At 40.9% G+C, this 22,354-nt stretch overlaps 1 protein-coding gene across 2 annotated transcripts in view; it reads right to left on the reverse strand.

The window, feature by feature from the left end:
- EPHA4 (EPH receptor A4) overlaps window positions 1-22,354 on the reverse strand; it is a 161,965-nt gene that overhangs the window by 26,177 nt on the left and 113,434 nt on the right. For both annotated transcript variants that reach the window (XM_019977562.2, XM_019977571.2), the window contains exons 6-9: window positions 14,360-14,484; window positions 13,189-13,348; window positions 11,240-11,351; window positions 1,623-1,681 (exon numbers count right to left, since the gene is read on the reverse strand). In XM_019977562.2, coding sequence (XP_019833121.2) covers window positions 1,623-1,681; window positions 11,240-11,351; window positions 13,189-13,348; window positions 14,360-14,484 — 456 coding nt within the window. The remainder of the gene's footprint in view (window positions 1-1,622; window positions 1,682-11,239; window positions 11,352-13,188; window positions 13,349-14,359; window positions 14,485-22,354) is intronic.

Raw genomic sequence — 22,354 nt, forward strand, 5'->3', positions numbered from 1 at the left:
GGGGACTTCCCTGGTGGTCCAGTGGTTAGGACTCCATGCTTCCAGCGCAGGCAGTGAGGGTTTGATCCCTGGTTGGAGAACTAAGATTTCCGCAAGCCATGTGGCACAGCCAACAAATAAATAAATAATTGAAATCAACAAAAATGACTTAAAAATATATATTGTCCCAATCAGCTGCTCAAGTCCTGTCCACTATCTCCAGCTTTCTTCCCTTAGGGAAGATACAGAAACTGTTTCAAATGGTCGTGCTACAAGCTGTCACATTTTGCCCCATATCCACCAACAATTGATAACAGTAAACAAACTAAACCTAGGTTAAATGGACAAGAGGGATAATTAATCTACTAGTTGATTTGAAAATGCAAACTCTATATTGGAGTTCCACTTTTATTCAGTTTTGGAAAGAAGGTGCTGTAAGTAAAGACACTGAATTTCACCTGGACGCTTCTGCTGAAGAAAATACTGTAGCTGAATCATGAATGCTTTGAATACCAGGAAGGGTAATTCAGCCACACCCTATAGTCACTTGTAAGCTGAATTCAGAATGTGAGCACTTAGGCAGCCAGAGATGTCTGGGACAAGATGCATTAGAAATTAGTGGGAACTTTCCACTGGCATTCACACCTTGCCTCTCCCTTTTGGAGCTCCTGGAGCTTTGGGGCACTGAGAGATGTAGGATACGGGTTGGCCCGATCCCTTTGATTTCCCAAGACTGTCAGTTTTGTTCTCATCTCAAAAAAAAAAAATTACATCATTTTTGTTATTAAAAATATATACTGCATGCAAATGAGAAAGTGTGGTTTTAGCAAAGGAACAAGATGAACAAAGGGAAAATTACTGGCTACTCCATGACCCTTCATCACTTGGTATGCTCTAACCAAAAAAATCTTTCTCAAAATTATTCTTCCTGCCCCATCCCCTGCTAACAGGGTAGCTATTAACCACTTGGTACTATTTAAATGTAAATTACTTAAAATTAAATGAAATTAAAAATTCACTTCCTCATTCATGACTAGCTGCTTTTCAGTGTGTGGTCACTGGCTAATGAATTGGATGGTGCAGATAAAGACCTACCATCACCTCAGCAAGTTCTACTGGATGGTACTCCTGAAGAGTCACTAACCACTGTCCACTTCAGTCTTCTATCTTCCTCAAGTCATTCAATTCTTTGAATTTACTCTTTGGAGCCACTTGGAACATCAAAATAACTAAAGTCCACTAAAGAAATATTGACAGTCTCGATTTCCACAGCATAAATTCTGCTGTGTGTGTTCAATTCCTTGTTGTATTTGTTCCCAAAATGTTAACTTCGGAAAAATTGTTACCTGTTAAATCTTGCCACCAAGCTACAAAACTGAGCCAGCTACCAAAACTTTTTCAGGGTGGAGCATAAAATAAGGGAAAAAAGCATTTAAGGAAATTCCCCAATCTCCATCTTTAATCTCACCTTAAACAAACACCAATCACCTATTTTAGTTAGATATGCTGAAGTATATTATTTGGATAATTCCATGAACAGAATACAATATTAATAGCCAAACGAATATTATTTAGACATTTCTAAACTGAAAACACAAGAAATGCTCTAAAAATAAAATTACTTTTATCCCAATTTTCTGTACCTTGGTTCAAATGTTTCTCTTCATCTGCTTCTTGTTTTGCTTTACTGTATTTACTCCGTCTATTAAAAGATAAAAAATATATATTTTTTCAGAAGCTGTAAACCACAAGTTCTTTGCTACCATAAGTCAGGTAGTATACACATTTCACAGATGAGAAAACTGAGGTTTATGGGAGGTAAAATAATACGGTGGATAACTTGTCACCTTGATATTAATAGTAAATAATGGTTTCGAATACAAGCAGAGTCCAGAGTCTCTACTCTTAACCACAGTATTAAACTGAGGTGATAAAGCAAATATTTTATAATATAATTAGAATTTTAAATCTTCAGGTGAAATTTATTGTATTGAAGATAGATTATAATTTACTGGCTAATTTCCCCACACATAATTTCCCCACTTAGTTTCTCTAAGTTTGGTATCGACATGTAAATAGTGCTACATTGAAAATGGCTAACTAACAATGACCTATTGTATAGCACAGGGAACTCTGCTCAATATTATGTGACAGCCTGGATAAGAGGGGAGTTTGGGGGAGAATGAAACATATATATGGCTAAGTCCCTTTGCTGTCCACCTGAAGCTGTCCCAACGTTGTTAATCGTCTACACTACAAAACAAAATAAAAAGTTAAACAAAAAATAAGTTTCCCTTGGTGAATTCTGCACAAGGCAATAACGGTCAGTATGTGATAAGCAACAGTAAGCTGTCTTGCTTTCACCACAGTAACCACTACCACACACACACACACACAAAACCTCATTATCTCATTATCGTGCTATATGATATCCTTAAAACAATAGTTTCGTGGTTATTGGCTTCAGTTGCTGCATACAAATTCCTAAATTATTAATGACAATTTAAGAGGTAAATATTTGCTTCATACTGGATTGTATTCCTTAAGAGTTTGTAGAAAATACTGCAAGAGTAAAAATAAGTTTCCATTTGTAGCTAATTCTTTTTTCTAAAAAACAGTGTATGGTCCTACAGTTGGCATTCTACTCAATGTCCCATAGGAGTGATATCTGACTTGGTTATAAAAAATCTTGGGAAAAAGAAACCTTGAGTATATATAAATCTTTACTCGGTAATCTTGATACATTATACATGTACACATGTGTCCATGTGTGCAGGCGTGTGTGCATGCTAAGTTCTTTTAGTCCTGTCCAACTCTTTGCAACCCTATGGATTGTAGCCCGTTAGGCTCCTCTGTCCATGGGATTTTCCAGGCAAGAATACTGGACTGGGTTGCCATGCCCTCCTCCAAGGGATATTCTCGACCCAGGGATTGAACCCGCATCTCTTAGGTCTCCTGCATTGGCAGGTGGGTCCTTTACCACTAGCACCACTAGATACCCCGTGTCTACAGGTATATATATTAAATAAACTGGAAAATCAACTCAGTTGATATCAGAGCTCTCTAAAGTCGGGAAATGAGACCACATTAGTGAATAAAACATGTGCATTTATGTTTTAGTCAAAAATGTCAAGTTTACATTGCAGTTTATAATCATCTTGTAATTTTCTTAGCACTTTAAAGATGAGGTCAGTCAAGACTCTTACATATGTGGAAACTGAAGCTCTGTGGTGACAAAGGATTCCCTGATGGCCACGGAGGGTCGAAGCAGTGTGGTCCTGTCTGAATCCGATAACCTGAACCCCTGCACTTTGAACAAGCTGAGAAGGGCAGGATGCTCATGGAAGAAAGGGGGCCACACAGACCAGAGAACAGCCCAATCACAGTCACGTATCCCAGCTCCTCATCCACATTCCTCTCCAAATTTTCAGCAATGCGGGAACCAGCTCTGCAATCAGACCCTCGGAGCCTACAGATGTTTCTCCGTGTGTATAATTCCCTTGCAAATAATAATACCTTGCCTTTTTACACTGCATTTAACTTTTCAAAGTGCTCTCATTACACATATTATCTCCTCCCCTAACTGTTTGCAAAGCAGGGACCAGCTTCGTAGACACAGACCTCAGACCTCTAGAAGTTACTAGAGTTCACTTTGAAGGCAAGTTGTTCAGTCTTAAATAGCAGCTTGCATTTTCACTTTGCATTTAACCTTTAAAAGAACCTTCACATCTGTTATTTCATTGCATCTTCTTAACAATCCAATGAAAGCAGTCCGGCAGATAGACACACACTCAGTCCCACTGTACAGATGTGAACAATGGAGGCAGACGGGCAAGTCATTCACCCATGACTCTCCAGCAAATATAGGAGTGTGTCTGCCACATCCAGCTCACTGCCTCTCATAGTGGAGATGAAGTTACATGATGATATCTGGTGAGAGTTAATTATACGTAATAGCACATTTCATATCAGTAAACCCACTTAAATTGGATTCCACTTGCTCTCAAAAGCCATCGCTTCATCAAAGAAGCTAAACAGGTTTAAACAACCTGAAATCAGACGCTTGTATGAAAGATGTGGTTCCCTCCAAGCCTCCCCCCTTTCCTCTCCTTTTAAAGGAAATACAAGCGTGTTAGGTCAGGGACTATGAAAACATTTTATGTCAGGGAAACGCGTGGCTAGGTCCCAAGGGTGCGATAGGGCCCTGCCAGCCTGGGAGATTGTATCTTATCAGAGCTCCTAAAAGCATTATCTAAAATTACAAGTATATCTTTTAAACCACTTTAGATCAAGAAACTGATCTGAATTTCTTTCCTTTAAAGAAAAAGAAAAAAAAATGCATTGTGCAAGGAAGCTTTTGTCCCAACTTTAAACTGTCAGTGAGTTTGTCAAAAACCCTGATAGATACCAGAAGAAAGAAGTCTCAAGAAGCCTAGGAGTGCTGATTTCCATCAACACATTCATGAAATCTGTGCAAAGCCAGAGGCAACGCAAAACGGCAAGAATCATTCATTATAAGGTTGACCTGCCAGTCCCTTCCTCATACTTCTAAACACAGAAGGAGGAAGTAAATTAGAAGAGAAGGTGTATTTTTAAAGAAACTTTACTTGGAGTGTTACTTGGATAAGTCTCTAGTGGAGTACAAGGAATGCTGACAAAGAAACACAAGGATTACTGTTCAAAGGCTAATTGTAGCCTATTAGCTACTTAATAATACCTTGAGAACTAAAAAGCCTGAGTCCTGCTCTCCCTTTGTCACCTGATGACCCTTTCTCCTTTGGTTCAGGATAGGACAATGTGTCCGTTATTGTCCAGAGAAAGAAAGCCCACTGGAGCTTATCACTGGGTCAGCCAGCCCACAGGAAACCACACCCATCTAAAAGGGTGCGAAATTGACATCTGAGGCAGATCACCTGAATGACAGAAGGGAACCTTTGTGGAAGATTTTCTAATTATTGAGATGTGGGCAAGCTGATTAAAAAAACAAACCAAAAAAAAAGAAAAAAAAATTGGTAAAGAGGGGAGTGGTTTATGAGTGAATGCTCCAGAAGGAACTATAAAACCTTTCAACTAAGTTAAAGGGACTTGTCTGCAGGTGAAACTTTGAAAGCTGTGAATAAGCCCACTGGAATTGGGGTATTAACAGACAGTGTCCAGGAACAGCAGGAGCCCCTGGTGCTGCCCCCTCAACCAACACGTTGCTCCTGGCTCCTCAACTATCCGATAAAACCAACAAAATAGTGGAGGGAAGTGTGGCAGGGCCCAATATACACCCCACTTTTATGAAAATACTAACTTCCCTGATCGAGTCGACAGATTTGATTGATGGAGTTCACTGTTCCAAAACTAATTAGCAAAAGGTAAGTAATTTATTCAGCTAAAGTGCAAATTAAAGAAGATAAAGCAATGTAATAACTAGCATGGCTCCAGGAGGACCCTTTCCAGCGTTTAATGGCATCACCCACGAAGATTCATCGAAGTCATCCTTCTTTTTCCCCTTCCTTAAGCTGTCATTGTTCCTGCACCAAATGATGGCTAAATGCTCTTCACAAGCAACATTTTGAAATGGGTGGAAGTGAACCGAACGATTGCACACAAGTTGTTTAGAAATGTTCCCGCAGTACCATCTGCCCCCTAATTGTAGAAATTTACATGACTTCATCAGAGCCAATTTAGGCTAACATTTAAGTGTATTCATTCTTATGTGATCATAATATTCCAATTAGGACACCAGGAGAGATAGATAGAGACTGAATGGTAACTGTTTTAGCATTATGAAAAGAGTTTCAGCTCCAAAGAGGAAAATTGTAACCTTCAGAATACAACACCAACTTGCAAAGTCTGACTTCTTAATAGCATGCATTAGAAACACATTAAATCACAGAACAGAAATGTACCAACATCACATCATGGAGGAGACTCCTGAAGCTCTGGTTCGCTACAACTGTCAACATTAGCATTTGATGTAGGTCTATTTTCCAGTTCAGAAGACATTAACATAATCTGTCTAGACGCAATATTGGAAGTCAGGAGAGATGGACTCCTGTTCTGATCAAGCAACTAACTAACTAGCTGTGTGACCTTCTGTAGTTAATTGTTTAACCTCTTCTCCAAGCCTCAAATTCTTAACATACAAGATGCCAGCAATTTTGTACCCTGAGCCATCCGTGTCCCTCCTTTACAAATTGTGCCACAGCCATTTCATTTTTTTCTTAACATCAATTCATTACTGAACTTCCTTGGTGGTACACAGGATAAGAATCTGCCTGCCAATGCAGGGGACCCGGACTCCGTCCCTGATCTGCCTGGGAGCAATTAAGCCCACACACCACAACTACTGAGCCCACATCCTGCAACTACCGAAGGCCTTGTGCCTAGAGCCCATGTGCTGCAACAGGAGAAGCCAGGGCAATGAGAAGCCCGAGCACTGCAACTAAAGAGTGGCCCCCACTCTCTGTAACTAGAGAAGTCTGTGCACAGCAACGAAGACCCAGGGCAATCCAAAAAAAAAAAAAAAAAAAATCAATTCACTATTTTTTCTTTAATTCAGGTAAGAGGGGTACTTTATAACCCTAACATAACTAGAAACCCAGCAGCACTAGCAATGATCAGAAGATCAGTATAAAAACCACCTATGGCTGGTTATCAGGCAATACTTGTGTCTGATCACCAAACTGTCCTTTAGAAAAGAAGGGCTCATCTTGCATTTTAGTCCTTTCTTAAAGTGTTTCTCATACATACTAAACAAACAAACAAAAAATACTATTTGGGGAAGACACACTAACCTAAAGCAACCTAAATTAAGACTATTCAGGACACTTCTGGAGGTAAACTGATGAAGTCATTAACACAAAAGGGTGGGGGGAGTTGTCAGAGAAATTTAACACAGTCAGTCACTAGGATCATTAGTCCTGAGGTTATGACCTTATCATTGTATTTTATGATGTCATTGCTAACAGTCAAAAATCAATTTTAAAAGCAATAAAGCAGTTACACTGTGGCAATCACAAATGTACACCTACAGGAGTATAAAGAAATGGTGCCATGTTGCTAATGGAATGTACATATGCAGTCTAGGAGATTTCTAGGGACAACATCACATAAATACAAGAAATGCTGCACCTCTAACAACCCCAGATGGTAGATATAATTACATGCTCTGAAAAGCTGACAGAATCCTTAAATTATAACTTATATGATAAGTGACACAGGAAGACACTGATCAAAGATGCTTATAAAAAATGTAAGTTAATTTCCTCAACATAATGTGGATGGTAAAAACATATAATAGGTCTAAGTCAATGTATTCTGTATATCATTTTAAATAAATAAAATTTATAAACTTTGAAGTCTGATATTTTCACTGAGATCCCCAAATGTTTACATTTCCAAGTTGGTCAAACGGAAAAAGTGGATCTTCTCATTGGAGAAATCAGAGATTAACTCTGATTTGCCTAAAGCTCAGCCTTCTCAGTATAAAGTAAATACAGTGAAATAAAAAACAATTGTTATATAGTAAAAAAAAAAACTAGCAAGACACTGGCTATGAGCCTGAGGACATTTTTTTTTTTTTTAATGACAAACTAGCATTTTTCTTTGAGCTAATCATAAGGACTAAAATTTTTGTCACTGTGTGGGTCTCTGCTCATTTACATCTTTAACCTCCCCTGTCATCATAGAAGACACGAGGGTATGGGGAGCCACTGTATCAGCGGTAACATCTCTTGCATCCAAATTGCTATCAACCATCCAGGGCTTCCCTGGTGGCTCAGATGGTTAAGAATCTGTCCACAATGCAGGAGACCCAGCTTCGATCCCTGGGTTGGGAAGATCCCCTGGAGAAGAGAATGGCCACCCACTCCAGTGTTCTTGGCTGGAGAATTCCATGAACAGAGTAGTCTGCCAAGTTACAGTCCATGGGATCACAAAGTGTCTGATCAACTGACACTTTCACTTTGCATCCTTGGCTCTAGGAGGCAAGAAGCAGCCCCATCCTTTTCCAGGCAAGGATGTTTTATCTGTTCCTTTCCCAGATGGCTGACTGCAGCGTGGGTTTCAGGCATACCATTTACCATCTTTCATTTGTACTCTCACTTAAAAGCAGGGACCAGATTTTGGTCTGCACTGTACCTGTATCCTTTCTCCTCACCTGATCTTATTCCATTCAAACATCTACGGTCATCACGACAGAGCACACAGCCTGCACGCGGAAAAGAATCAGCTGAGTGTGCACCCGCCACTGCAAAGCCTGTCAGCTACCTGGCTCCAGGCAGCCTTTCCCTGACAGCTTTATGTCTGACACTAAAGAAGAATCAATAGGAGGCCAAAGGGTTGACATTTCATTTTCTAAAAAGTGATCCATTGAGGACCAATCACCAAGCAGTGTTTATCAGCCTTGGGAAGTGACTTATTTTTTTTAAATGGGGAAGAAGGTACAGGAATCATGGCTGGGTAACTTGACAGGCTCAATTCTCTAAGGTGGGGACTCATAATTGGAAATTCGATCAATCCTGCCTTAAATAATAAAGTGTTCAATAAAAGCAGAAAGGAAATTAAGTCATCAAGCTTGTGATGCTATTTTCTATAGCTACAGATTTTAATAAACTTGTCTTCCTGCATTACATTTTCATCTGCTTTTCCTTTTTCTTTTTTTGTCAAAGAAGAGCATAAGGAAAAAAACACACTTATAACGAGGTGAACTATTTCTAATTATTCCCGTCTGACTGCTGTATTTAGGGCAACTTAAAATGCAAAAAACAAACAAAGAAAGTCATGCTAAAAGAAATCTAGACTACAACTAGAGAATTCTCCCAACCAAAATTTTGGTTAAGACTCAAGATGAGATCTGTTGTTGTTCAGTTGCTCAGTCATGTCTGACTCTTTGCCACCCCATGGACTGCAGCACACTAGGCTTCCCTGGCCTTCACCATCTCCTGGAATTTGTTCAAACTCATGTCCATTGATTTGGTGATGCCATCCAACCATCTCATCCTCTGTCGTTCCCTTTCTACTTTCTATAAGCAAGTGTTATCTCACATGGTTCTGAGCATTCTGGGGAGTTGAATTTCAGTTAAGTATTTTTTTGAGGTGGCAGTAATGAATGATTTTATTCCTCTTTTAGACTTTTAAATGTCTTTATTTTCCAACGACACAAGTAGTTTATATACAATGTGAAAACTTCAAATATAGAAATATGTAATGAAAGTAAAAGAGCTTCCCTGGTGGCTCAAACAGTAAAGAATCTGCCTGCAATGCTGGAGACCCAGATTCAATCCCTGGGTCAGGAAGATTCCCTGGAGAAGGGAATGGCAACCCACTCCACATCTTTATTTTCCAATGACAGAAGTTTTTATATACACTGTAAAAATTTCAAACGCAGAAATATATAATACCGAAAGCAAATGCCGATGTACTTTCATATACTTCTCATCCTGCTCTATCAGCCCTGCTGTCAGACGGACATAGATTAAGGCGTGTAGTTTTCATGTGTGTACGAGCCCGGCATGTGTATATGCACAAAGTCAAATGACAATGGACGAGAAAGAGGTCCATCTTGAATGACTTACAAAACCAAAAGCATGGGGAAGAAAGAACTCTGGGAATTCAGATTCTGTTCAGGCCAAGGTGAAGTTCCCAAAGTCTAAGGTGTACTATTACACAGAGGGCAGTGGGCATGTCTAGATGTCTGTCTGTGTGTAGTGTACGACAGCAAGAGGACTGAATGTGGTGGATTTAACTTCTTCAAGACAAAATTCAGTGCTGTACTCCAACAGACTGTGCATCAGAAAGAACAAACATCATGACAAATGCAGGTGCCCACACTCAATAAGGAGCTTTTCTATACGATGTGAGCGTGATGATGATTGAGCTCTATATTCCAGGACACTCTGGAGAGTGAGAATAGATACATGATATTAATAAATACGTGTGACAACTCAAACCACCCAGGCAAACGAAGATGTATAGTCATCGTCCTAATCATAATGTACCATAAAGTGAGAGAAAATCATGGTGGCTGGCCCAGGCCAGTGGAAATAGCCAAAGGCAGTGTTCTGATATCAATGAGCTGGCCAACCAAAGAGGCAGAAAGAGACAGTGCCAACATACAGTGGCCTGAGGCCAAGCAAGGCTGTGGTGCTCCAGTAACAGATCTACTGCTAAAGCAACAGGGTGATTCTGGACAAGGACTACAGTTTTCTGAGTATCAGTTTCCTCTTCTGTAACATGAAAAGATTTATAATTAAGATGATCATTTTGACATCCTGGGTTCTACATTTTCTCTTAAAAGCCCCACCTTATCAAACAGTTGATGGCACAGGGAGGGTGAAGGTTGGAGAAGGGGAAGATTCCCACATGTGAGACAAAGAAGGTCTAGATGTGGACACACACTGAAGATGGGCAGCTGCCCCCCAAAACCCCTCCCATTCTTCTGGAGGCTCCAGGCAGTGTTAAAAGTAGGTGGAGATGATGACAAGGTAAGAAAAACTGGGTCAAAAAACAATATGCTGTCAAACTCGTTCTAGTTCTCTTTTGAGACTGTTTTTTAAGTACCAAGTTAGACTGCAAACTCTCATAGAGTAAGTAATTGCTGTTTTAGATCCTTTTCCAAGAACAATGCCATGATCACAAAGCGCTCAAAGGGTACTCTCTGGAAAAGTCTCTGGCTTTCCCTAAGGGAAGATGGAGCACAGAATCTGCTTTCTTGCTTTGGTTACTGTTATTATGAACCAGTATCTTGCTAAACTAGCACTTGTGTGCTGGATTATCTATTTTGCCTATCAAAACTCTCCTGTCAATAGCTCTTAGAGACAGGTATTTTATTACCCTATTTCACAAAAAGGAAACAAAGCCTCAGAGACGTGAAGTAACACAGGTGACAGATGGTAGAACTCAATGTTGAGGTCCAAGTTTTCTATGTTTTTTTTTGGCCTTTGGCCATCAATCCAGGCTTAAGAGAGGTATAAATATAACACCTTTCAGCCTAGAGAATCTAGAAGGCTCCCAATGGCCTGCTTTCAGTTTGGTTCCCTGGAGTTAGCTGGGTCTTTCTAGGACTCTCTGCAGTGAGGGCTGCCACCAGGGTCCAGCCCACAGGTCCAGCAGGGGTGTAGGGAGATCAAAGCAAAGAGGAGCCAGTTGGCAATGCAAATGCTGTGTTTATGATGGTAATCAAAAGACTCAGCTTTGTGTGGAGGAGACAAAAAGCTCCCTCAGAAAACCTGGGAAGAGGGTGGGGGCAGTGAGTGGCTTTAGTGCTTACCTCCTGCTGATGACAAAAGCTGCGATGAGAATAACCACCAGGACCACGCTGCCCGAGACGGAGACCAGCAGGACAGTGGAGTTGGCCCCGTCTCCGATGATCCTGGAAGGCACTGGCAAAGACAGTTACACACGCATCACCTTGGGTGAGGTCCTAAGAGTTAGAACTTCTGACTGTCACAAGTTTCGACTCTCTGAAACCATTTGAAAGACTCATGGCCTACTCTGCTCTTCATGAAGTATTCAGGCAACAGCATTTTCTTTCTAAGACATCCTTAATGAGACAAAAATACTCTTTTTATAATTGTATGAAAAACTTCAACCAGAAAACTCTTATGAAAGCCTATGGTAAATATTTCCACTCATTGCCTTTTCTTCCTTTCCTTTCTACTCTCAGCCTAAACTCTAACTTGAGGATCTGATGAATTCCTTAGTGAGAAAGACACTTGGAAATTTCCAAAAGGACAAGTATTTTTGAATGATCCTCTCTTCCCCTACACACACCCCAACTAGTTAAAAATCTGCCCATTATTGCCCACTTCCTCCTTGAAGCCTTCTAGGATAATCTCAAAGGATATTAAACCTCTTTAGATTTAATTCTGAATTTTCTGGGGTTTTTTTCTTATTTTATTTAATCAGTTCAGTTCAGTCGCTCAGTCGTGTCCGACTCTTTGCGACCCCATGAACTGCAGCATGCCAGGCCTCCCTGTCCATCACCAACTCCCGGAGTTCACCCAAACCCACGTCCATTGAGTCGGTGATGTCGTCCAACCATCTCATCCTTTGTTATCCCTTCTCCTCCTGCCCCCAATCCCTCCCAGCATCAGAATCTTTTCCAATGACTCAACTCTTCTCATGAGGTGGCCAGAGTACTGGAGTTTCAGCTTTAGCATCATTCCTTCCAAAGAATACCCAGGACTGATCTTTAGAATGGACTGGTTGGATCTCCTTGCAGTCCAAGGGACTCTCAAGAGTCTTCTCCAACACCACAGTTCAAAAGCATCAATTCTTCGGCGCTCAGCTTTCTTCATAGTCCAACTCTCACATCCATACATGACTACTGGAAAAACCATAGCCTTGACTAGACGGACCTTTGTTGGCAAAGTAATGTCTCTGCTTTTGAATAGGCTGTCTAGGTTGGTCATAACTTTCCTTCCAAGGAGTAAGCTTCATGGCTGCAATCACCATCTACAGTGATTTTGAAGCCCCAAAAAGAAAGTCTGACACTGTTTCCACTGTTTCCCCATCTATTTCCCATGAAGTGATGGAACCAGATGCCATGATCTTAGTTTTCTGAATGTGAATAAAATCATTTTCTAGAACGGGTGTAGAGAATTCTGTCCCAGCAGCTTCTTATCTACTAGGCTCGGTTTTGGTTTGTTAATTTTGAAGGGTAGTTATCTTATGTATATTGCTTAATCATAGGTATGCCCTCTATTAACATTTTGAATCAATCATCCAGTTGGTACAACTTACAGTGTTGAAAGATTGATGTAGTTGTCTAGAGGGCCTTAAAAAATAATAGTAAAAAAAATGATCTGACTTGTTTTGAACAGATTTCTAGAAATAAACAGGAGAGAACAACAACAAAAACTTGCTGCCTTCTCTAATCTTCCCAGGGAGAAAACTCCCCGGCTTAATGTAGGATAGTTATGCAACTGTCAATTAGTCAGCTTGGCAATCCTGTTTTTCACAGTTTATAGAAGACTTAGCACATGAGAAAAATAAGATATTTCTCAATCATGTGAAAAAACAGATCAGATACTAGTATGAAAAACAGTCTTTTCTAAATACCAAGAGGTGTTCTATGTTACAGATACTGGCTATCTAATTTTAAGCAATAGCCTCTGAAACAAAATGTTTGCCTAACCAAAAATTTTGTACAGTCTCTTAGATTTCAACAGAATAGGATTTGCCCTGGATTGTACAAAGAATCTCAGAACCCATTACCTGTGTTGGTTGTGACTTCCAGGGGCTCGCTGAAATCTCCATAGCCAGCTGCTGTCCTGGCTCGGACATGGAAAACATAGGAAGTCAGAGGGTTCAGGCCTTTGATATCTGTGTTCCTGGCGGCCGTCCTGACGATCCGATAGCTTCGTTCATTCTGATCCTACATTACAAGAGGATAAGATGAAGGAAGGTGGCAAAATAAATCCTCCACTTACTCCAGACACAATGTTAAAGCAGCTGAGCCAGTCCACTCAGAGGCTGAAAGTAAATGGAGATTGATGAACTCTAAACACTATATTCGGTTCAATGTTAGAAGTACTATTGTGACTTAGATGTTGAAAGAAATGTGAAGTTCAGGTATGATCGCTATTGACATTGACCATATCCAGATCTTTTTTTTTAAAAGAACATTAGATGATGGTTGGTGGCTTTACTCACTCCACACCCAGCAATTTAACAGAAATAACAGCTGTAAGAAGGTCCCTTTTCTGTTTTCTATTTTCCATCTAGAAAATGTCAAAAATGTTATAATCTGGTTTCAATGGGGAAAAAAAGCCTGTCCTTTTCCTGCTTTTATTAAGGAAACCAATAAGTGATTATCTTTAAAACGGAAAGAGAAGACAATTGTTCATTTTCTCGACAACCTTGAATGCAGACAGCTCTCTTCAGAATTCTATCCTTAAAGAGGTGAGTTATTTGTAAAAATAATGTCTTTCTATAACTTTAAGAGGCTGCAGAATGTAATTTTCTTTCCCCGATTTTCTATTAAAAGTCATCAAAATCCACACCTTGATTCTGAATAGCAGTAATCTACTTAAACAGATCATTATTTCAACTTTTATAAGTCACTCTCCCTGATAGAAGGTTTATAGATTAGACCTTGTTAGCTATCTTGACTTTCATGACTATAAAGAAAAAATACAGTTATATTAGAACATAATGTATTTTTTCTATTTTTTTTAAGACTAGCAACTTAATGCATAAAATTCACAATTGGACTTGACTGGATAGCCAAATACATCTGGCTTTGTGATTTACTCGTATTCCAGAATTTGTAACTGGCCAAAAGCTATAGAGAAAAAGAGAAGAAGGAAGGAAGGAAGAGGCAAGGAAGGTAAAAAGGAGGAGGGGTAGTAGGGAGAAAGGAGAACTTTATTCATTCAAGTAATACCTTCTCATAATACTTGACTTCATACTCCAAAATCACCCCGTTGGGCCGATCTGGTTCCAGCCAAGCCAGAGCGACACTGTATCTTGTAACTTCTTTAGCCTGGACCAAAGCAATGGATGAGGGTGCTATTGGGACCAGAAAAAAAGAAGACGATATCTTACATTAGTGGGGAAAAGTGGTGGCATCAGTCAATAATATCATCTTATCTTAGAAAACTGTGACGTACTGACTTACCTTCCTCCAGATCCCTATTTTCCTCATCCCCAGTTCAAACACATCCCATTTTATGGTTCTCTCCAGGATTTTGGGGGCATATGATCTGTCTTAGAAAGACAATCTCTAAAGTAAAGTCTAACAAGTCCACAGTCCTACAGTGTCACCTCTACAGCTTCTGTAGCCATTCCTCAGAAAGGCTACAGTATAGAGGATGCTGGGGCTTCCCCAATGGCTCAGCAGTAAAGAATCTGCCTGCAAGGCTGGACACGTAGGTTGGATCCCTGGGTCAGGAAGAGCCCCTGGAGAAGGAAATAGCAACCCACTCCAGGATTCTTGCCTGGGAAATCCCACTGAAAAAGGAGGCTGGTGGCTATAGTGCATGGAGTCACAAAGAGTGGGACATGACTGAGCGACTGAACAGCAACAATAAAGAATGCCACCTGCTTGTTTCCTTGGTGGCTCAGATGGTACAGAATCTGCCTGCAATGCAGGAGACCCAGGTTTGAATCCTGTGTCGGGAAGATTCCCTCGTAGCTACCCACTCCAGCATTCTTGCCTGGAGAATTCCATGGACAGAGGAGTGTGGCAAGGGTACAATGCACAGGACTGCAAAGAGTCGGATTCAACTGAGCACCTAACACGATACTATACTTTATCTGCTTGTTTTTTTGCAAGCCACAAAAGCTTTTGGAAAATCTCCTCTTAAGCTCGGAGGAACTGCATCTCATCCCACCTCCAAAGTATCCAGTGTTGTCTTACTGATCTTTAATTTTATACAAGCAAGAGACAGTGTAACTCTTCCAAGGGTACTGCAGGGAATGCCCGAAGGCAAATAATTTACATACTTTCCAATACAGAAGTACCACTTAATTATAGTAAAGAGTTTCCAGTTTGAACATAACCATACAAATAATGAAGAACACAAATAAAGCCACAATAGTCTCAGGACACAGATGGCATTTTCCAACTATTTTACAAGAGTTGAAATACTGCTTCTGCCTGTTGAGTAGAAAACCTTTCCACTAAGAAGGACAAAAAAAAAAAAAAAAACTGTCCTCCACTGGGTGTTTTATCATAGTGGGGAGAAAAAACAGCTTTGAGATTTATCAGCCCATGCTGACTAACCCCTTACTTCGGCACTGTGGTTGTCACATCTCCAGCCAGTTGTCATCAAGCTCTGCGGTGACTGACAATGGCGCAAATGTGCCGTCTCCAGGGAAAAGAGGGAGCATTCACGAAATGCGCAATCTTATCTAACAAAGCTGGTCTGCAGAACCAGAGATTAGGGGTCTTCCTAAATCAAATGTATGTTTTTTATTCATTCTTGAATTGTGAATATATATGAAAACAAGCTGCACATGAACTTGAACAGACTCTGGGAGATGGTAAGAGACAGGGAAGCCTGGCATCCTACAGTCCACGGGGTTGCGAAGAATCAGACACAACTTGGTGACTGAACACCACCAACACCATGAAAACAAACATCCAAAAATAACCACTGAGGAGCCACAGGGTTGTGCTGGGTCATCTTCCTGCCCTTCCCCAATACACACAACTTCCAAATCCTAACTCAGAGGGGAAAAAAAAGAGAAAAAGTAAAATAAATGATCTGCAAGTGGAATGGAGCTGGCTGCAAACCCACCTGACCATATCTGACAGGTTCGCTGGTGGCAAGGGACACAACCAGACCACCACAGTCACATGTCACACAAGGGAATCTTCCTGCCAAAGCTCATTCAGCAGAGCGCCTCTTGGAAGTGGCCATCTACAGCCGGGCATATCTTTTAGAGGTGTCTGGAGATGGTAGTGCACCCGCGCGCGCACACACACACACACTCGTCCCTATTTCTTCTTCTCCCCCAATCCGTTCCCAAAGCGATTCCAGATTGGATCTCAGGCATAAACGCAAGTGAAGCTTCGATACAGTGAACACACATGTCCTCCATCAAAGGCAACCCAAGGTTAGTAATACCAAACTGAGTGAACAGAGTTGCATGCAGCAGACATATGGAAACCACCAAACATCTGAAGAAAATGAAAACCGGAAATGTGCTCATTAGCTGTATTAAGGTTCCCTGCTCCCAACAGACACACACACACACACACACACACACACACTTTCTCTCTCTCTTCCTTTACTGGTTGACACACAGCCATTGTCCAGCGCAATGCAAGGAGTGATTTTCTTAAATGTAGAGGCAGCAAGGAGTTTAGGACGGTTGCCTGGCTGTGAAAAGCCATTTCACTCCAGGTAATAAATATATTGCCTAACAGAGCACTTTAGCATCCACTCCATAAAAAGGGGCTCTTTCAACTCCGATAGTCAGGATGGGGAAATGAAATAGAAAAGCGAGGCTGTTAGAAAGAAAGCAGGAGGGAGGGAAATCATAAAGTTATAATGTGAACTTATGCTCAGAAATGTTCTGGGTCAGAGCCTGATAATCGACAGATTTCTCGGGAAAGAATTGCCTGGCTGCCCTTGGAGCGAGTGCACTGATTAACTAAGATGGTTTCTCTCTGGCTGGGTTATCCCTGAACTACTGTATGTGGGAAATGAACCTGATTTCCAATTCGGGAGTTGGAGCGGCAGTGTTCCTGTGCCCATTCAAAGGGAATATGAGCTTCACTGGAGTGCTCACAAAATCTCAGGCAGGCTGTTAACAATATCATCGTGTTAACTAATAGAATATTCCTAATGCAACTCCACTTGGAGAATTCATAGGCACAAATGTGAAAGTAAACCAGGAGAGTGTCTGCTGACTCAGCTGTTGTAATAATGGAGGAAGATGAGATTAAAGAGGAAAGAAGAATAAATCGTGGTAATTGACAAAGAATATGATGCTGTGTGGCTGTAAAGTCTGAATTCTTTCCAAACAGATGTTTTTCAGAAGAGCATTTTTATCAGGCCATGGTGACAAAAGCAACCCATGACCAACTGAGATTGAGAATCAGTCCTAAAACAGGAAAGTGTATGATAATAGTAAATACAGCAGCCATTCCTCCCACTGGGAGAGAGCTTCTCCGGCAAGAAGAACAACAGTTTGGGAAAAACTGGGCTTTGTCACACTGCCACTTTGGAGAGAAGAGGCAACTTGGATGTCCTCCATGTTACAAGCCACATAAGGGTTCTTTCCTCGCCTGTCCTAGCCTGCTTCCAATACAGCCTCCAACTCTACATCTGGAAGCCATCACCATGCCTTGTGTGCCTGCCTGCAGCTCATTTCCCTGGAGGAGGCATTCGGCAATGGCATTTCTCAATCATTTCCCTCCCCCAGTGGTTCCCAAGCACCAGTCTTCTCACGCCCCCATGTAATTGCTGCCACACCCCTTCCCCTGCAACTTGGACTATGATTTAAGTAACACTTTTCTTAAAATGACACACTTTATCTCTCAAAAGACAACTTCTCACCACAGTTATCACTTGCAATTAATGGCAGGTAACCACAGAAATATAAATAATGCATTCATAACAATATACAATAATAGTGTAACTGACACAATGTTTAAAAAAAAAAACCTAAATGCTCTTGTGTCTCTATGCTTTGCCAAAGAAAAAGAGATTAGCCAGTGTTAGAGAAGCATTCAGGGTGATCCTGACACCAATTTGGGATTTTGACCTTGGGGAAATCAAAAGAACTGAGAGAGAACTGAAAATTTTCACACAGGGAAACTCAGAACTACATAACATTCCATCTAGGTTTTCCCTAAAACTCATCTCTGACGCCACCATTGGTGGGTTTCCACAAGCTGGTAAACATGGCCAAACTCTACTCAGTTTAGAAGTGTTTCAGATTCTGAGTCCTAAAACCTCAGAGTTCTGCCCTTTGCTAACAGAATTAGAAGAGGAGATAATAAACTAATAAAATAATAGCTTGAACGCTCACCCCAAATACCTGGTTTAATAGTAGCTTTGACAAATCAACGCCTTAGTTCAAAGGAAGGCTTCCAATCACACTGTGAATTTTGGTCAACATAAAAAGACCATGCAGAAAAAAGGTCCTGCTTGCCTCCCAGTGGGCCAATTTACATTCCCAAACCTAAGGAAGGAAGGCAGACTTGACTCTTCCTCCATACTGACTCATCCACTAAGCACAAACTTAAGGAGCACCAATGAGACAAGGCCAAGATGGAAAAGGGCAAACAAAGCTAAATTAAATACAATCTTTGGTATCCAATTAACTGCTGTCTTATCCTTTAGCTTCTTAACGGAAAAAAAAAAATGATGGAAAATTTTTTAATAGTCTTACAGAGAAGACAGGCTTCCCTAGTGGCTCAACTATAAAGAATATGCCTGCAAATGCAGGAGACGCAGGTTCGATCCCTGGGTCAGGAAGATCCCCTGGAGGAGGAAATGGCAATTGACTCCAGTATTGTTGCCTGGGAAATCCCATGGACAGAGGACCCTGGTGGACTACAGTCAGAAAGAGTTGGACATAACTGAGCAAATGAACATGCACACATACACACACAGAAGGCACTCTTTATTGTCAACCCAGAGAGTCCGTTTTCTAGAACTGAAGAAACAGTTCCTGCTAACGTTCGTATCCAAGTTTCCTCAGGGCAATGGGGAGAAGCAAGAGGTGGGGGCTTCCTCATCATACTACGTCCTCAGACGCACCATACGCCTGCAGGAGAGTAAGAAGCTGGGAGGAAGCTGAGGGTTGATGTAAGTAGGCTCATTAAAAAGAAAAGGCACATCTTAGACTGAAAGGCATTCTTCTCTACCCACAGACTTCCTTCATAAAAGAGATGTTTGCTTTAAGGAAACTCTTGTGCCCCTGGACATAAGCAGGCTTCCTTTAATGGCTAATATTTTGACACAGCACACAACCAGAAGAGCTGGTCACGCCAGTTGACAGCGGTATAGTTAGAGAATGATGACAGATGGAGGCAAAAATCACAAAGGCAAGAAGAAAGATTTGTGATCTAATTTAATGAAGCCCTTAATTTTTAAATTTTTGAAGCAGAATTTTCAATGTCTATTTTCCTGTCTTGAGATGAAAGTGTCTGAGACCACCTTTACCTAGTACTCTCAAGGGGATTTCAGTAGTTTTGAATCCAAAACATGGCATCCATTTCTTCTTCTTTTACTTACAAATTATGCTGATACAACCATTTAATCCTTGTGCAGTCATTCTACACAAGTCCTGTAAGTCTTTGCTTCTGGAACTTAATTTAAAGTAGACCTAAACTGGCATTTATGTTTAAAAACTTTAAACACTTGGCTAGGCGGTAAGTGGGATAAGAAGCCAGAAAGTGGAGGGCTACATTGTGGATTACAGAGAACCACAGAGGATTTCGATTTAGGCTGGGGAATTGTGGTCAAGATTGATTTGTTGGGCAACAGAGCTGCACACGTGACTGGAGAATTCAGGAAACCAGCAGCACCTTGGCTCTGCACGGGCTCATCTAAGGACGTGTGAAATGAGGTGAAGAAGAAAAAGCCTCCTGATCCAGATGAAGTCTTCATTTTACTAATTTGGTGAGGGTGAAAAAAAAAATCAATGAATTGAAAAAGAATTTTGGATAAAATTCCAGGTTTGAAATTTACTAGCTGCCACCTTGGACAAGTTACTTATATTTCCTCATCTCTGTTCACCCATTTGTAAAACCCCTTCTTCCCAGATGCAGGCATGTCAGTTCTTAAAAAGTACGCCCTATACATACAAGGCTTATCTTTATATGTCCACTATTCAAGATCTTATCTGGCATACAGTGGTGCTCAATAAATTTGTCAAAGGAATAAAAGTGAACTAAATGTTGAAACACATCTTAAAAAAACCCACCTCTTTGTAGCCAGCAAAATATTTTCTAGATATAATGTATCCTAAGTAAGTCATCCTTAAAACAACTTAATATCTTCACCTGTTTCAGATGACCTTTTGTGGGTTTAGTTTTGCTATTTAGGTTAACAAAGATATTGACAATTACGAGTGAAGCAAATGACAATTCTAATTTTAAATGGAGCCTCTGTTTCCTAAGGGGTTTACAACGCTGCTGAACTTTTTTTTAACATACAGGCTGTAAAATGTCATTCAAAACTAAGTTAACATGAAAACTAGTTTGCGCTACACCTGTTACAGACGGCATTTTGAGAAACTGCTCTTTCCCTGGATGAGGATGTTGACAATCTGTTCGATATTTCTCCTCTGTATCTGGAGGGCACGTGTAAATAGTTTTGCAGACTTCTCATCTACAAAGGTGAGCGGTGTTAAATTCCCTTCAAGTTAGAAACCTTAATCCAGAAAGAGCCCCAAGAGCCCTCTAGTTTGACAAGACCAGAGTTATCTCCAAAGAGACAGTGTTTGTAGTTCAGTCGCTAAGTCCTGTCTGACTGTTTACAACCCCAAGGACAGCAGCATGCCAGGCTCCTGTGTCCTTCACTATCTCCCAGAGTTTGCTCAAATTCATGACCAATGAGTTGGTGATGCTATCTAACCATCTCATATTCTGCTGTCCCCTTCCCCCTTTGCCTTCAATCTTTTCCAGTATCACGGCCTTTTCCAAGACACACTAGTGTAAGCAAAGTCACCGCCAGAGGCTGCCCTTAGTACTGTATCTATCCTTGAAACCGCAGGGAAAGGACATCTTTGATGAAGTCAAGGGAACAGAGTAGGGAGCCCTCTGCAGTTAGGGTGGAAGCAACAAGATTACGTGTGTGAAAGAGACTGTCTTTCTACACACCCTCTGGAAACAAGTAAAATGGTAGGACAACATCACTTTTTAAAGCTGGAGCAACAACCCAAGAGGATCAAAGGAAACTTTCACTGAAGCTTGAGTTTGAATGGTCTGAGCTTTCCTCTAGGAAGCCATGATAAATTCTCTCCCCTTTAAACAAAATTTCACATACCCCTGAGAAACTGCAAATGCTTTTGGCATGGAATCCGCCTGGGCTATGTACCTGTGATTACATTTGGTTTGAGAGCAGACCACAGCGCATCTGGGAGGTACAGGAGGGTTTTATCTCTGTGTGTGTTTTGGATAAACAGACACAGCATAGATTCCGGGCTCCATCACGACTTTCTAACAGTCGTGCATCTCACAATGAAGAATTACAGAAGGTGCTTTGATGTCAAACAGAGGTGGCTTCTTTTAGGAAAATGGTAAATTTAACCTTCTTTGGTTCAAAGCTCAGCAGTTCTTCCCGCACCCCACTGAGGTGAATGCTGCAATTTTCTTTTATTCACTTCCTCAATGACTTGCCATCAAACACCTACAAGTCATTTTACTGCAGCAGTTTGGTCCTTGTGACACCCAAATAGGATGGAGAAGAGAAAAAGAGACATGGGGAAAAGAAAGGGAGGAGGGAGTCACTACAGTCCTTCACTTGTGTGCTGAAAACTCTTTTCAAGGGCCCCGCATCACAAGCATTGAATTAAAAACAGTTTAGGGGACCTTGGGTAGGGAAATAGCTGAAACAGACACACGGCATTTCACTACTGGCTCTAATTAGGGCGGGGGAGGAGGGAGGAAGGCAGGAAATAAACAGAAGCAACAAAAAGTCTCCAGCCTGTGTACAAAGAAGACTGGAAACAGCCCTTTATGGACCTTAAGAAGCCTAAAGTAAAGGATGACAGTGGCTCCCAAAGCCCATGTTTTGGAGGGAGATGACGTCTTAACCTCAGCAGGGTTTTGTCTCCCTCCCCAGGATCTGAATTTAAAGAGGAGATGTTTACTTAAGGAGGTCTTTCCCTGATAAGAAAAATAAACCCACAGCTTATACATATCTCTGCTTAATACAAATAGCATATTCAAAATGAATTACTTGGAGCTTAGCGT

Source organism: Bos indicus, chromosome 2, assembly GCF_029378745.1.
Source record: "Bos indicus isolate NIAB-ARS_2022 breed Sahiwal x Tharparkar chromosome 2, NIAB-ARS_B.indTharparkar_mat_pri_1.0, whole genome shotgun sequence".
In the NCBI taxonomy this organism is placed as follows: Eukaryota; Metazoa; Chordata; class Mammalia; order Artiodactyla; family Bovidae; genus Bos; species Bos indicus.